The sequence below is a fragment of the Lethenteron reissneri genome, chromosome 26 (genome assembly GCF_015708825.2).
Source record: "Lethenteron reissneri isolate LAM-NWPU_2019-01 chromosome 26, ASM1570882v1, whole genome shotgun sequence".
NCBI classification, from domain to species: domain Eukaryota; kingdom Metazoa; phylum Chordata; class Hyperoartia; order Petromyzontiformes; family Petromyzontidae; genus Lethenteron; species Lethenteron reissneri.
In genome coordinates, this window is record NC_083804.1 from 24,306,198 (window position 1) to 24,321,274 (window position 15,077).

A 15,077-nucleotide genomic window follows, 5' to 3' on the forward strand; every position below is an offset into this window, starting at 1 on the left:
TGAGATAGAACATCTCATTTGCAAGCGTGTCCAGGGTTTCAATTGACACACGCTCAGCAGACACCTAATGATATGTTCACTACAAATGCTAATTATTTTAGTTTGTGTGCACAGTACAGTAAATAACGGGTTTTTGTAAGTGATGGATTTTTTTTTTTATGTGCTCTGCAGACTTTAAGCGAGTTTGTCACACTCCAGAAGGCCTCATGTAAAGGCCTATATTCTATTGTCACTGCCACTGCACATGTACTATTTATGATTTTTCCACCCACGTTAAAGTAAGCCACTTAGACCTTGCCCATATTTTGCCAGCCACTAGCAAAATGGCACTGGGGAGTCGTCATGGAAGAACAATAAATATCCACATTCCACAGTAATATTCACAGTCTTATTCTTTTTATATTTCTCACTCGGGAATACCCACTGGCTTGCTTGGCCCTGCTATGAAACCCCCAATTCCACACTCCTCACTCGAAAGCCATCGGTGCAGTGTTGTGGATCGTTGCGGGTGCCGCTGTGCTCCGATGGGTTCGCGTGGTGCTCGTGGCGTGGATAGCGGCGTTGTGTCGGCAGTCTGGCCTATCCTGACCCTCGACCACTTCCTGTAATCGTAGAAATAAAATGAAAGTGAGAATCCTGAATTATATATTCTGCAGCTTCAAATGCACATGTTTGAGCCACAGAAATGTCTAAACTAAGAATGTGGTTGGTAAAGAACTCCCGTAGCACTTCCCCCATATGAATTATGCACAGCATATTTTATATATGCTTTCTCCTTGCTCTCTAAACATACCAACTATAAGCCCATTTGTATTCAATGCACATTTTAAGCCACGGGATCATGTTCGTGGTATTTCAGTCTTTCAAAGCGGACTCTAGCGGACATAATATTGTCAGCCTGTCCCAGCCTCACTCTCCTCCTGGTTCTTTATTAAGGTGACTGAGATACGTTGCAACAAGTCAATGTAAGGCCAAGGCTGCTGTTAGGAAACAGACATTGCTCTATTATTCCACAAATCCGTGGACCGTTCGGAGCTCGTTCTGTTCTGATGATGCGGTGGGGCATTTACACGGCCTCCGGCTTCAAGGGCATTGGGCTCGATTCACTTGTCGCCGAATGTTCCGTTTTGTCTGATACTGTGGAAAGTGTCTCTGTTTCCATCACCAAGACCGGTTGAGAACATCACTCAAGGGTACTTGGTGAAGGTGCGAATCTGACCCATGAAGCGTGGTCATGAAGTTTAGCTTAAGCTGACTGCGGATTTGTATTGAAATGTATCACTCCAAGGTTTTGATGCTTAAATGTTCAATAGGATTGAAATCTCAAATACTTTTTATATTTGTAATATATTTTTTATATGTTGTATTTTTTGGTTGTACTGAGCTATGGCCCCGTGACCTGAGTTTGATTCCCAGCCACGGCTAACATCGGTGGCGAGCGATATCAAAGCCCCCAATTTCACCAACCCTCACTGACTGACGAGCTGAAGCATGGTCAACCAATCCCGGTGACCGACCCAGCATGGGGAAGCCTTCATCCAGAAGTGTATTGACAAAGGGTTGTGGATTCTTAGTCGTAAATTGCCTTACATGTCTAAGAATCCATTTTGTGTGTAACAGTCTTGTGTAGTAAAGGCATCCTATCACATCCTTTTGTTAATCCATTGCTAGATGCCATATCAGTCATCAGGATTATTAGGGTTGTTTGACCATTCTTTACCATGCTGGTCAATGCGGGTTGGTGAATGACCGGCTCTGATATCACTCACCACTGATGGTAGCCATAGCCTGAAATCTAACTCAAGTGGCTGGTTTCATGGCGAAACTCGCTAACCACTGCGCCACCACTCCACCCCACGGTAGAACTCTACTAATGTGGTTGTGGAAGACGTCTGTTGGGGAAGGCCCCACAATGCGTCATAAGCGCGCTTTCATGTGCCAATGTTTTTCACAGCAGACTTAATTCACTCTCAAGCAATAGAAGTCTTTTTTTGTTTGTTTTTGGGCCTCGTGCCAACCTTGGCATGCATGGTATGGTTATAAAGCACTGTATGGTTCCACTGTGAATTAATTACAATACAAATCGTGCCCAGTGGCTTCCAAGGGACAATTATTCTATTTACTTTCAACACACGCGGGTAGTTTTTTTCCTCACTCGGTGGCTTTCCTCCATGTCGCTACGAAACAACAGTGCACATTTGAATTCACGAGAACCAGGTTTGAATTCCAGACGAGGCAGCTGAAAGGGTTCCCTGAGTTTTAAAATCAGGATTTACTTCGGTCCACACATCACCAAAAGGGGACATCAAACGAATTCACTTGATTCAATGAATTGGGTAGGGTGAAAGTGAAGGCACTGCCAGTTCCTCCAACTAGGCCAGTTTGAAAGAGTGAGCAAGAATGCCTTGGAAAGTCTGATGCCTCTGTGCTGCGTGGTGCTGCGCCCTGTGCTGTCAGCACTGGCACCGTTCAACTCTGATGATAAAAGGATTTCAAATTCAGCTGGGACATGCTTGGGGCTTTTTTCTCTTCTGGGCGAAGGACTTAGTGTTTCACATCGTACCTCATTCCTGGCTTATTACGCAAGCCACAAATTGCCACTCCGGCAACTTGAATGCTCGTTTGTTCAGATAGCATTCTGTTTAAAATGTAAGCGAATTTCCTCGTGCCTTATTTAAATGTAAATTGCATTATGTTTCTGTGGCTGTATTTCATCTTAAAATTGGAAATTGTTTTGCCTTAAAGAAGTTCAGTAAAATAACTTCCACGACCCTCCCGGCATGGGGAGTCCTTGACCCAGCAGTGGGGTGGGGAGGCCTTGACCCAACGTTGGTGGGGGCAGGCAAATTGTCCGGGGGTTGAGACGAGTGACTGAGTGTCAGTTAGGGGAGGGAACACGCTGAGAGGACGTCCACTGTGAGGCGGAGCGATAAAGTCCGCTCAGGCGCAGGTGCCACACGAATTGTTGCATCGCAGGGTTGTGAGAGACGGTGACAACTTGGAGAGGCCTTCATCCATCAGTGGACAGAGCATGGCTGATGATGATGATGAAGGTTGTGTTTTTTTGGCGTTACGTTAACCTTGAGAAGTGGAGAATGCTCCGACATGCTTCCCGGTGTAATAAAAGGACTCGAACACTTCTTTCTGTCTTCGTGTCTTTATTCAGGTTCACGTCTTTACCCACACGGCACTCTGTTATAACTCCTGTATTTGTAGCCCCCGGCTATTCACTGCTATTATAGCTTCCTCACCCCTCTGACTCTCTGCTTCATCTACTGTAACCTCCTCCCTGCAGACTTGCTGCTACCCCTATGTGCAGACCCTCTGGCTGTCACTGTATGCAGACCCGCTGCCCACTCTCTCTGTGCAGCCCCGCTGCTGACTGCAGCCTCCTTGCTGCTTCGGGTCGGTCACCGCTGGCCAACGGTGCCGATCCTCGCTTCCCCCGTGTTCGTGGCGATCTCGCCACACCCCGCTTCGCCCTACGTGGCCTTCCTCTGTTCCTGGCTCCCAGTCACTCTCTCTGCTCTTCCGGTTCCCCTCCTTCTATACTCAACCCCTCTCCCCCCCACGTGACCTAACTCCTCCCCCCCTGACGGCACCTCAGAAGGGCCGTTTACAACCGCATTACATCACCCTCCCCCCTAAAGAAAATCCAGCCGACCTCGGCTGAATTGCAACCTGAAAAGCAATGCGGGTGTAAAGGGCCAACACGCAAAAAGACACGAAGCATTGAAGAACATTATAACAATAACACAACACAACACAATCTAACGAAACGTGAGGGATTTCGAGCGAGTACGGGTAGCCGGGCCATCCCGGACGGTCGGCGGCCCACCCGCCGAGCGGGAACGTGGAAGGGTTTTAGGGGCGACGGGCGCAAGTTCTTCCGTCGCCATTGGAGGCCCGCCACTGTCCCGCTCGCGTCCAGAAACATCCCGTACTCGCGTCCGCGGAGGGATAGGAAGAGCTGCAGGTCCCGTGGGTTCTGCGGCTCCGGTCGGCGTCCCACAAGCGGAAGGTCCTCCTCCCTGCGCTGTCACGGCCGGCTTGTCTGTGAAGGGTACGACAGGCGCTCTCGCAAGGTCAGCAGACACAGGCAAGGGCGAGTCGGCAGCAACAGACCCCGGCAAGGCAACTTGGGGAGATGACGCATCCGGCCGTGGGGCAATGTATGGCTTCAACCGGGACGTGTGCACGAACCAACGCCGTGCACCAACCTGAACACGCGCCGACTGTGGGTTGGGAACCTCAATGAGGCGGACCGGACCCTGCCAAGGTCGATGTAATTTAGGAGATGTACCTGGCCGCACCTGTGGGCAATGAAGCCAGGCCAGGTCCCCCTTTTTCCAGGGACACTCCCCCTTTGAACGTCGGGCACACCGCTCATTCCTGGCCTGAGCCTTGGCAGTAGCCATGCGGGCATTTTCCCTCGCCTCAGCGACACGCCGAACGTTGTCCTTAATATACTCAGGAAGAGGCTTAACAGGCCCCCTCGCACCGGTTCCCAACTGGTCATGAATCGGCGGCACGTTCTCACGGCCGTACATAAGGAAAAACGGCGAGTATCCAGTAGCCGCGTGCGGCGTCATGCGATACGCCGAAAGCACCCCAGGGATATGCAAATCCCAATCAGATTGGTTTTCCCCGACTGTATGGCACAGCATGGCGGACAGAGTCCGATTCAACCGTTCCACCATACCATCCGTTTGCGGGTGGTAGGGGGACGTCCGTATCTTTTTAGTTCCAAGAGCCGCACACACCTCCCCCAACAATTTAGACGAAAAGTTACGTCCCTGATCCGTAAGGAGCCTCTTCGGAGCCCCTTTGTCCATTACATACCCAAATAGAAAGGCGTCCGTGATAGACGCCGCTGACTGGTCAGGCAAGGGCCAGGCCATCGGCCAGCGAGAGAGGTACTCCACCCCCACCAGTAAATACTTATTTCCTTTAGCTGATGGCGGAAAGGGTCCCAAAATATCTAACGCCACCAACTCATTAACCCGAGATACTTTAATCGATTGTATCGGCGGAACATATGGATGTTTAGGCGGCTTACGGCGGGCACAATCGGGACACGCGCGAACGTGACCGACGACATCCGTCGTCATGCCGTGCCAATAATAGTCTCGTTGCAGCGTCAATAGGGTTTTCTGCACCCCCAGGTGTAAAAGTGTGTCACAGTGCAAAGATCTAATCAACTCATAGCGCAATGACGCGGGCACAACGAGACGCCAGTGTTCCTGTATCCCTTCCCTCCACATCAGTAACCCATCTCGGAAAGCAGTTTCCGAATTACCACCCGCACCGACTTCCTTACCCGCCTTCTCCGTTCGTTTCCGTAACGACACCAAAGAATCGTCCAACATTTGCTCCCGAATCCACACAGACCTTGGAAGACGCAAAATCCCGTCAGCCGGTCCCCCTTCAACCGGTCCCGGTGTAAGCGGAGGTTCGAGAACATCCACTGCCCGCGCGACAGGCTGAGGGGGGGGCTGAGCCGGTCCACACCTATGCGTCCCCGACGCACACGCACAAGGGGATTGTTGCGGCAACCTGGACAGTGCGTCCGCGTTAGCGTGACGCACACCCTTCCGATGGTGAATTTGGAAGGAGAATTCTTGCAACGTGTCCAGCCATCTCGCCAATTGTCCGGATGGCTGGTCCATCTTAAGAGCGTACTGCAAGGCCGCATGGTCCGTTCGGACAATAAACGACCGACCGTACAGATACGGTCGAAATTGGCGGAGAAAATACACAATAGCCAAAAGTTCCCTGCGAGTGACGCAGTAACGAGTTTCCGCGGGAGACAAAACCCGACTCCCGTACGCCACCACACGCTCAACACCACCTTTTGACTGGGACAACACCGCCCCAATCCCGGTGTCACTCGCATCAGTATCCAGAATGAAGGGATGTTCAAAATCCGGATAATCCAACGTCGGCGCAGTAGCCAGTAGGTCGCGCAGGCTCCGAAACGCCGCCTCCTCCGGCGGTCCCCACACAAATTTGTGCCCCTTCCCAGTAAGGAGATGCAAAGGCCTGGCGATAGTAGCGAAATTCGGAACAAACCTCCGGTAATATGAGGCGAACCCCAAAAACCGACGCACATCACCCACCGTGGCGGGGGTTGCCCAATCCCGGACACACGCAGTTTTCTCTGGATCCGTGGCCACCCCGTCCGCACTAACAATATGTCCCAAGTATCGAACGGAACGTTGCAGTAGATGACATTTCTTAGGCTTGAATTTCAAATTAGCAGAACGCATTCTGGCAAAAACGGCCTCCAACCGCAATAAATGCTCATCAAATGTGCGGCTGAAGACAATAATATCATCTAAATAAATGAGACATGTCTCCCACTGCAACCCCGTCAATACCAACTCCATCAATCTCTGAAAGGTGGCAGGGGCTGCATTCAACCCCATCGGCAGACAGTTAAATTGGAACAACCCCTGCGGCGTACGGAACGCTGTCTTTTCCCGCGAGGGCTCGTCAAGGGGAAGCTGCCAGAAGCCCGAAGAGAGATCTAGCGTTGAAAAAAACTTAGCCCCTGACAAGGCGTCGAGAGAATCGTCCATACGCGGCAGGGGATACGCATCTGCCACCGACACTTTATTTAACTTCCGAAAATCCACACAAAATCGTAATTTACCATCTTTCTTTTTAACCAACACGACAGGCGCACCCCACGGGCTATTAGACGGAGATATAATATCCGCTTTCAACATGTCTTCCACTGCCCCTCGAACGTGCTCACGCTCAGCCGGACTCATCCGACGCGAGTTCAAGCGGATAGGGGCCGCGTCCCCCGTTTCGATGTGATGAGAGAGCAGCGAGGTGCGTCCCAAGTCCAAATCGTCCGAGCTAAACACATCGGAATAGCTCGCTAATAATTTATGAATCGCACAACGCTGCTCAGCGGAAAGGGCCGAATTTTCCGCACATAATTCGGCGATCCAACGATCGTCCACCCCTCCGTCGTGTGAAACACCACCCACCAGCCCCCCGTCCGGAATGTCACTCTGAGCCGTAAACGCCGTAGTGGCGTGTGCCACAACGGTACCAGCCGGCACACACACGCTTTCAGAAGTCGCATTTAACACCTGCAAAAACGGGCGCTGATCCGGACGGACAATGGTTTGCGCCCCCACCAGTGCCAATCCGCCCGTAACAGCGGCGGACGGCGACAGCAAAATTCCACAAGCACTCTGCCGACCCGGAACCGGCTTCCGGTATCGTAGGGGAATGAGCATCTGCGAGCCAGGTGGAATATCAACTGAAACTTCCGATAACGCCTGCACCTGGGCAACCGGAGCCGGTCGCCCCCAGGTGGACTGTAAAAACGCCAATTTGCGGCCCCCTGGCAGTTCAATGCAATTTTCATTGATTCTAATTAAAATGGGCATCTTAGCCAAAAAATCCGTGCCCAACAAGCAAGGAACCGCCAGGGACCTCGAAATTAACACAACGCCCGAGGCCGAGACCCCCCCGATAGAAATATTAGCGTCCACCTGTCCCACGATGCCCATACTACCCCCGTTCGCAGCGATGCAGGAAGCGTAAGCCGGCCTCACGGCCCCCGGTGGGATGTTCAAAAGATGGAATATGACATCCGAAATAATGGTCGCGGACGCCCCGGAATCCACCAAAATACGCACGTCCACCCCTTGGATCGACCCCGGTACAGTGGACGAACCTGTAGCGGCCGCGACAACCCGCCGAGCCAACTTACGCCACTGCGTTATCGAGCGACAAGGCGCAGATACTGGCCTCCCATATTTTAGAACATCCGCGTCGCACAACAACGGCGATGAGTGAGGTGTCAGGCCTTGCCGGGTGTCTGGTGCGCACCGACTTGCCTGTGCCGGAGGGTCTTTCTTTGGGACGTCCGCGATCGAGGCCTCCTGCTGGGGCGGCCCCGGAACCCGGGCCCAGCAGTCCCTGGCATAGTGGCCCCGACGGCCGCAGCGGAAACAGTCGACGTCGGGTCGGCGCGCAGCAGGCACCCCGTTCCGACGTGGCCGCGCCGGCGGCGGAGCCCGCGGCCCCGGCTCGCTTCGAGCCGGCCACGGAGTGGAGGCGGCCGACAGCTCCTTTGGGCCGGTCGCATCCGGCACGTACACGGCCTTTGTAGGGTCCCACCCTACGGCCCCCCCATCGACGACAGGACCGCCCGTCCACGTCGTGACTTGTTTCCAGCGGCGGAGATTGAACTGGGCGTCCAAACACTTGGCCGCGGTCCGGGACGTGAGTTTCTCGTGACCGCACGCCGGCATAGGAATGCCCAGATCCCGGGATAACTCTAACATCTTCCCCAAGATGAGAGGTTCCAGCAGGTCAGGCTCCGTCTCCGGGTAAGCGGCCATCGCGAGTTCCAGCACGGCGCCCCTGTACGCTACAGGCGACTTCTCCGGTGCGCGTTGCCGCTGCACGAAGCGGCGATGGGCGTCATCCGGTGGCTCGTACGCGTCCGCCATTTCGTCGAACACTCCACGCAATTTCGATTTAAAGCTTTCGTGACTGCAGGGATTCATCTTCTTGTTTCTTTCGGTAAAGTCACGTAGAAGGGAAGTAATAAAATAATAAAAATAAAACATAATAAAACAATTCTCACGACGTTTCGGCTACAACGCAAGCAGCCGTCTTCAGGTGAAGAATGAGACACTACCAAACTAGGAGCTTATATATAAGCTGCATTGGGGGTTGAAGAGCGCCTTAACAAAAAGAATGTGCATGTGAAGAGGGATTTAGCATATTCATGGAAAATGCGTAGGCGTTGGGCGGGGGGGTGTCAAAGTCATATTATGCCCATGCATTATGCAGGATCAGCAGCAACCAAGGGGGGTGCAGGGATTAGCAGTAACAAAGGAAAGGAATGTTAATGATATGTAGCTGCAGTTACTCAACAACCACGTAGAAAACTAAAGTATAAACTACATAAAAAACTAAAGTATAAACTGCATCGCACCATCAGTATACTTACTATACTCTATAATAAGCTGAGTTACTAACAGCAAGTAATACATTACAATTTTACCTCGTAAAAATTCTATAATATGCTTCCATCTAAACCTTATTCTCTTACATCACACGAGCATATACCGTACTATATACTGCCATAGATAAACCCAACATTAAATTACAGTATATAATTTAATGTTGGGTTTATCTATGGCAGTATATAGTACGGTATATGCTCGTGTGATGTAAGAGAATAAGGTTTAGATGGAAGCATATTATAGAATTTTTACGAGGTAAAATTGTAATGTATTACTTGCTGTTAGTAACTCAGCTTATTATAGAGTATAGTAAGTATACTGATGGTGCGATGCAGTTTATACTTTAGTTTTTTATGTAGTTTATACTTTAGTTTTCTACGTGGTTGTTGAGTAACTGCAGCTACATATCATTAACATTCCTTTCCTTTGTTACTGCTAATCCCTGCACCCCCCTTGGTTGCTGCTGATCCTGCATAATGCATGGGCATAATATGACTTTGACACCCCCCCGCCCAACGCCTACGCATTTTCCATGAATATGCTAAATCCCTCTTCACATGCACATTCTTTTTGTTAAGGCGCTCTTCAACCCCCAATGCAGCTTATATATAAGCTCCTAGTTTGGTAGTGTCTCATTCTTCACCTGAAGACGGCTGCTTGCGTTGTAGCCGAAACGTCGTGAGAATTGTTTTATTATGTTTTATTTTTATTATTTTATTACTTCCCTTCTACGTGACTTTACCGAAAGAAACAAGAAGATGACTCCACGCAATGTTTTCTTCTTCGCAGCTTTTATAGAGCGAAAAAAACGAACAGACTCATCGTCAAGGAGAGTCGGAAGCACCTCCAGCGCCTCGGCGTCCGTCCACCTTGCCGTTCGTACCGCCGCCAAAAATCGACAAGCGAACGCACTCCAATCGCCCCCGATGGAGAACTCCTTAACAGTTGTAAGGTGACGACTGCGGCTCCTTGGCCTGCTTCCGTCCGTCACCGACTCTTCCGGCGGCAAGTTCAGCAAGGCGTCGCAACGCGGTGTCTCCAAGATGGCGGACGATCTTCGTGGCGGCCCCAAGATGGCGGCTTCCCGCCTTCCGTGGTGCGCCACGCCCAAGATGGCGTCTTCACGCCGCGTGGTCGATGGCGGCGCCATCGAAGACGACCCGGGCTCCTGCCGATCACCACCATCACCTTCCGACGCCGCCCTTGGCGTGACAAGGTCACACAACTCCGTGATGACGGTTTTTAGGGTCGCCAGTTGCTCCGCCATCCGGGTCCATCTTAAATCTTCGTCCTTCAACGCAGATGGGTCGGGCGCAGCGGCAACCTCCTCCACACCCGGGCCCTCACGGATCTCTCCTTCCGCCGAAGTGAAGCCGACCTCAGGAGGAAGATCGTCGTCGTCCGATGATGAAGCCGACGCCGGAGATGGGATATTCTTCTTCCTCAGTTGTTTCGCCATGCCGTTTCACTTCTGACTCCAGTGTAATAAAAGGACTCGAACACTTCTTTCTGTCTTCGTGTCTTTATTCAGGTTCACGTCTTTACCCACACGGCACTCTGTTATAACTCCTGTATTTGTAGCCCCCGGCTATTCACTGCTATTATAGCTTCCTCACCCCTCTGACTCTCTGCTTCATCTACTGTAACCTCCTCCCTGCAGACTTGCTGCTACCCCTATGTGCAGACCCTCTGGCTGTCACTGTATGCAGACCCGCTGCCCACTCTCTCTGTGCAGCCCCGCTGCTGACTGCAGCCTCCTTGCTGCTTCGGGTCGGTCACCGCTGGCCAACGGTGCCGATCCTCGCTTCCCCCGTGTTCGTGGCGATCTCGCCACACCCCGCTTCGCCCTACGTGGCCTTCCTCTGTTCCTGGCTCCCAGTCACTCTCTCTGCTCTTCCGGTTCCCCTCCTTCTATACTCAACCCCTCTCCCCCCCACGTGACCTAACTCCTCCCCCCCTGACGGCACCTCAGAAGGGCCGTTTACAACCGCATTACACCGGCAAAGCCGCTCTCTCCTGGAACACGTGCGTCTCGTATCGACCTCTTTCTTTGTTTTGGCGAGGAGTTTCCGATGGAATTTCTGTTGCTCGCCACAACTCCAACGTTAAATATGTCGAACAAAGCGCCGTTGTTTTGAATTGCTTGCCAGGCATAATATATATGAACACTCTTTGTTGCTTAGTGGTATTATTTGTTCTGCAAGGTTCTTATTTGTGAGAGCATGATTACAAAGTAGATGCATTTTAGCAAGTCCAATGCTCAAATGAGCATTTGAGTGATGGTCCTCTCCTGTTTACCGCCCTGAACCAGTGGTTGAAATTCCACATTCCGCAACTGACTTTGCTGCAATGTGGTGCTTATTTTATCGACCCTGGAGCAACGATGGACTGCGTTATCCCCCCAAACCAGGACTTGGACTCGCAACCTTCAGATGCGGAGCTTCTCGCTTTATCTCTGAGCCACCCTTGGCAAATTATTTGCAGGGGAGGAAGAAAAGAGGGAAAACTTTACACTTGTCCAGGAATTAATTTGCCTGAAAAATGCGGAAGATTGGGTTTAGGTCACTGCATCAATGAACTTTGCTGCGCATGTTCAAAGGAACGAGAGCAAGGTCGGCGTTATCTTTGCCTGGATGTTCGTTTTTCTTGGCATTATGGCTGCTCAAAGAGGGCCGATGGTAAGCGGCCTCTGAAAGGCCTTGAAGCCCACAAGGATTGCTAGACAAAGGAGTAGAGGAATGTGCGATGTTTGAGAACTCACACGCACATGCCTTGCTTAGGCATTCTAGCCGAGTTTGTGATGATAATTATAATGATAGTGATATCATATGGAGGAAAATCAACATCTGACAGTGAAGTTTTGATATCCACTCGAGAGCTTAAGGAGATACGGAGTGAATCTCAGAGATGTTTCTGGGGAATGAGTGATCGTGGACATATAGTTGTTCACGAGGTTCCCATTGTGATGTTTTTCACCCCACATCCGCACTGTGGAATGTCCCCTAGTCTCCATATGTCCCTAAATCGTGTGTGAGTGAATGGGTGAGCGTCTATGAGAGATTGATCGTGTGAGAGATTGATCGTGCGAGCGAGCGAGTGCGTGTGTGAACGACCCAGCGAGCGACTAGTTGGGTGATTGCACAAGCGATGGTGAGAGTCTGTGTCCGTGTGTGAGCTCCTCCTAGCGTCGGTGTGAGGATCTCTTGCGGTCCATGAGCATCGTCCGCTGAGAGTTACAAACGAGTTATTGAAGATTTACTAAATGGTTACTAAAAACCACCATCCGCTATGAAGAGTACCTTACGTTCCTGTGAAGTCTTTTGGAGCGGCGACGCAAAGGATCCCAGTTGTAATCCTGCAGGATGCCCTGGTTAATACTGCGGGTGTATTAGCTCAGCTTTTTCATGCCGTCTGGTTCCCATCGGACATTAAAGATCCCCTGACGTCATTAAAAATATTCCATGTTCGAAAAATGTACCCACAAATTACTGAATTGTGATTATGCATAGCAATCATCTCCCCCTTTTGGCAGACTTACACCCACTTGCAGGCCAGGTGCCGGGTAACCTCGTGCCACACAGGGTCACCTGCCACTGGGGGTGCCCCTTTCACATGTGTTAAGATGAGTGTATGTGATGCAAGTCGCTTATCACGTTAATGTTAGAGTAGACCACTGCGTGCCAGTCACTGAGTTCCTTATATCGGGTGTTTCTTTTTTTATTGGGTGCAAATGTGAACAATATCCACATCAGACATTAGTACATCGAATGGCATAATCATTCGTTCACTGCATCTCGAAGACTCGGTCCTGCAAGGCGTGCAGTGAAGTTAGGCGATGTCCATGTGCTCGGCATTTGAAGGCCTGAAGACCAGAATCGGCGATCTCGTCGACAATGTGTTCAGGGAGGTAGTTTCCATATCCAGACATCAGAGAGCTTCTGTCCAGGGAGCATGTCTTGGCAACTGGGGGGAGGGCAATGGCGTGGCTTGGCCGCGGCTTGCCTGTTTCATTCAATCATCCTGGCAGATGATTGAATGAAACGGACGTTCGCGATGTTCATTGCTCACGTGATGGAATGTGATCTTGTGTTGTGTTGGTTGCAGGGCGTGAGTGACTTCTGCATGGCCCCGGAGAACTATATCACGAACCTCACACAGGAATATTCCATCATGAGCAAAGGTGAGTCCGGCGGTGGCCTGGTGTATGTGAATAATCATGCATTGTACTCGTGCCATCTTTAACGTGGGCATTAAAAAAACATGATCATTATTTATCCAGGAATACCTTTGCTGAGTCTCAAGACTCGTGTTCAGGAGAGTGCTGCCTCATTGGGATGTTTGGCCAATCCCGTCTGTGAATATTTGGCCTCGTGTGGGAGGAAAGCAGAGTATCGTGTGGGAGGAAAGCAGAGTATCTGTAAAAAAAAACACGACACTGCATACGAGGGGGTGACCCTCAGCATTGCCACCTCCAGCCCACACCTCGCAGCCCCACGACACCGACAACACCTGGCAAACCTCACCAGGCGCAGGCCTGCTTAGCTTACGACACCCGACCAGATTTGGGCGCATTCAGACCCATTTAGCCAAAGACTATTAAAATCCTTGACTTTGTTGACTGATTATTCACAGCCAATAAAGTGAGTTCCTCCTGAAATGAGCGCTGAGGCGGTGCTTACATCCTGCCCACTTCCCTGAGCCTGAGGGCTATGAAGAGTACATTACGTACTTGATGGGAGTTCTTGACGCTGTTGTCGATGTGTATCTCAGCACTGTTTATTTGTTTATCCTGTCTGCAGTGAGTTGTGGCGTGGGTTGCGTGTAAACAAGTTGTTGTTGTTATTGTTGCTCTGGTTGGTTTGCACTTCCCCTCCACCCTGCGATGCCCGGTAGCTGCCGACGGCTCTGGGCTGTGGCCGTCTTCGTGCCACAGCTGCTTAGTCGAATGGGGCCTCACCATTGGTATACATTCCACATTCCCATGGTGGGGACGAGTCTCCCCATAACAAAACCACTCTTGACTTTTCCACAAAGCGGTGCTCGTTCCGTCACGGACTCCCGAGTGACTAAGGGCCGAGTCAAGCCCCCACCAGGATTTAAACTCCGCTACTTTCCCATCGCGAGCCGCTCACTCGCTCACCCGCTGGGCCACATGGCTGCACTGTGCAGACTGGATCGTTAAATAGAAGAGCATAATACCATCATCACATGAACTCCGGTCATCCTCGAAGCAGTGGCTTTGTGCTAGCCATTGAACCAAGACGGTCACCGCATCGCGCGAGATTTCAGATGCACTCCTGCGGCGGTCTGGAATGCCCTTCCGATATTAAGAAGCCACTGGTGCTATGCAACTTTTAAATAATCTAGATTGAAAGCTCATTTCTTTAGAACTGCTTTATGTGTTTAGCTTGTTGTCCCTCTCCCGCACCTCCGATTAGCGCAGTTGGCTACGTACAGTGCGATAGAAGTTCAACACACGTACATACATACATACTGCTCTGCGTTGCATCTTGCCAAAGGTTCGGGGCAGAAGCAACGCGGATGCCCCGTGCGCCTCTCGTCGTCACCACATCGCCACGATGATGATCCCCCCCCCCCCCGACCGAGCTGCGCGGCAGAAAATCCGTGGAATTAGCGAACGCCTGGGGGATTACCCTGACCGCAGCTTCCGGGAAAAACACAATAATCTGTTGACTCTATATTTCTAATTCCTAAACAGAATGTTGAGTGCAACTGAAAATGCTTTAAAAACATTTTTTGGGAAACATCGACTGCTCAATGAATTTGCTTCTTCGTCCAGATCTACAGACCGATGGCTCATTTAGCTGCAAGTCAGGCACGTTTGCAGCCTCGGGCGGGGAATTGCAAGTGGGATATTGTGTTCGCCTTGCTCCTTGCCTCGCGCTCTGCCCTTGTGGGCTGCTCAATCGTCGGTGCGGTGATGCGGGGCGCAGTGCAGAGCTCTGCCCCCACCAACGGCGATCGCTTTTGCCTTTGCATGCGGTCATCGCAACAACAACAGCAACAACAACAGCCGCAGCAGCAACGAAGATGATGCCCTCTGCTTACCCAGCA

General features: G+C 51.2%; 1 protein-coding gene across 2 annotated transcripts in view; it reads left to right on the forward strand.

Annotated features, from left to right (window-relative positions):
- Positions 1 to 15,077, forward strand: part of LOC133347916 (protein tweety homolog 1-A-like) — a 135,786-nt gene that overhangs the window by 75,639 nt on the left and 45,070 nt on the right. For both annotated transcript variants that reach the window (XM_061560656.1, XM_061560657.1), the window contains exon 7: positions 13,107 to 13,182. In XM_061560656.1, coding sequence (XP_061416640.1) covers positions 13,107 to 13,182 — 76 coding nt within the window. The remainder of the gene's footprint in view (positions 1 to 13,106; positions 13,183 to 15,077) is intronic.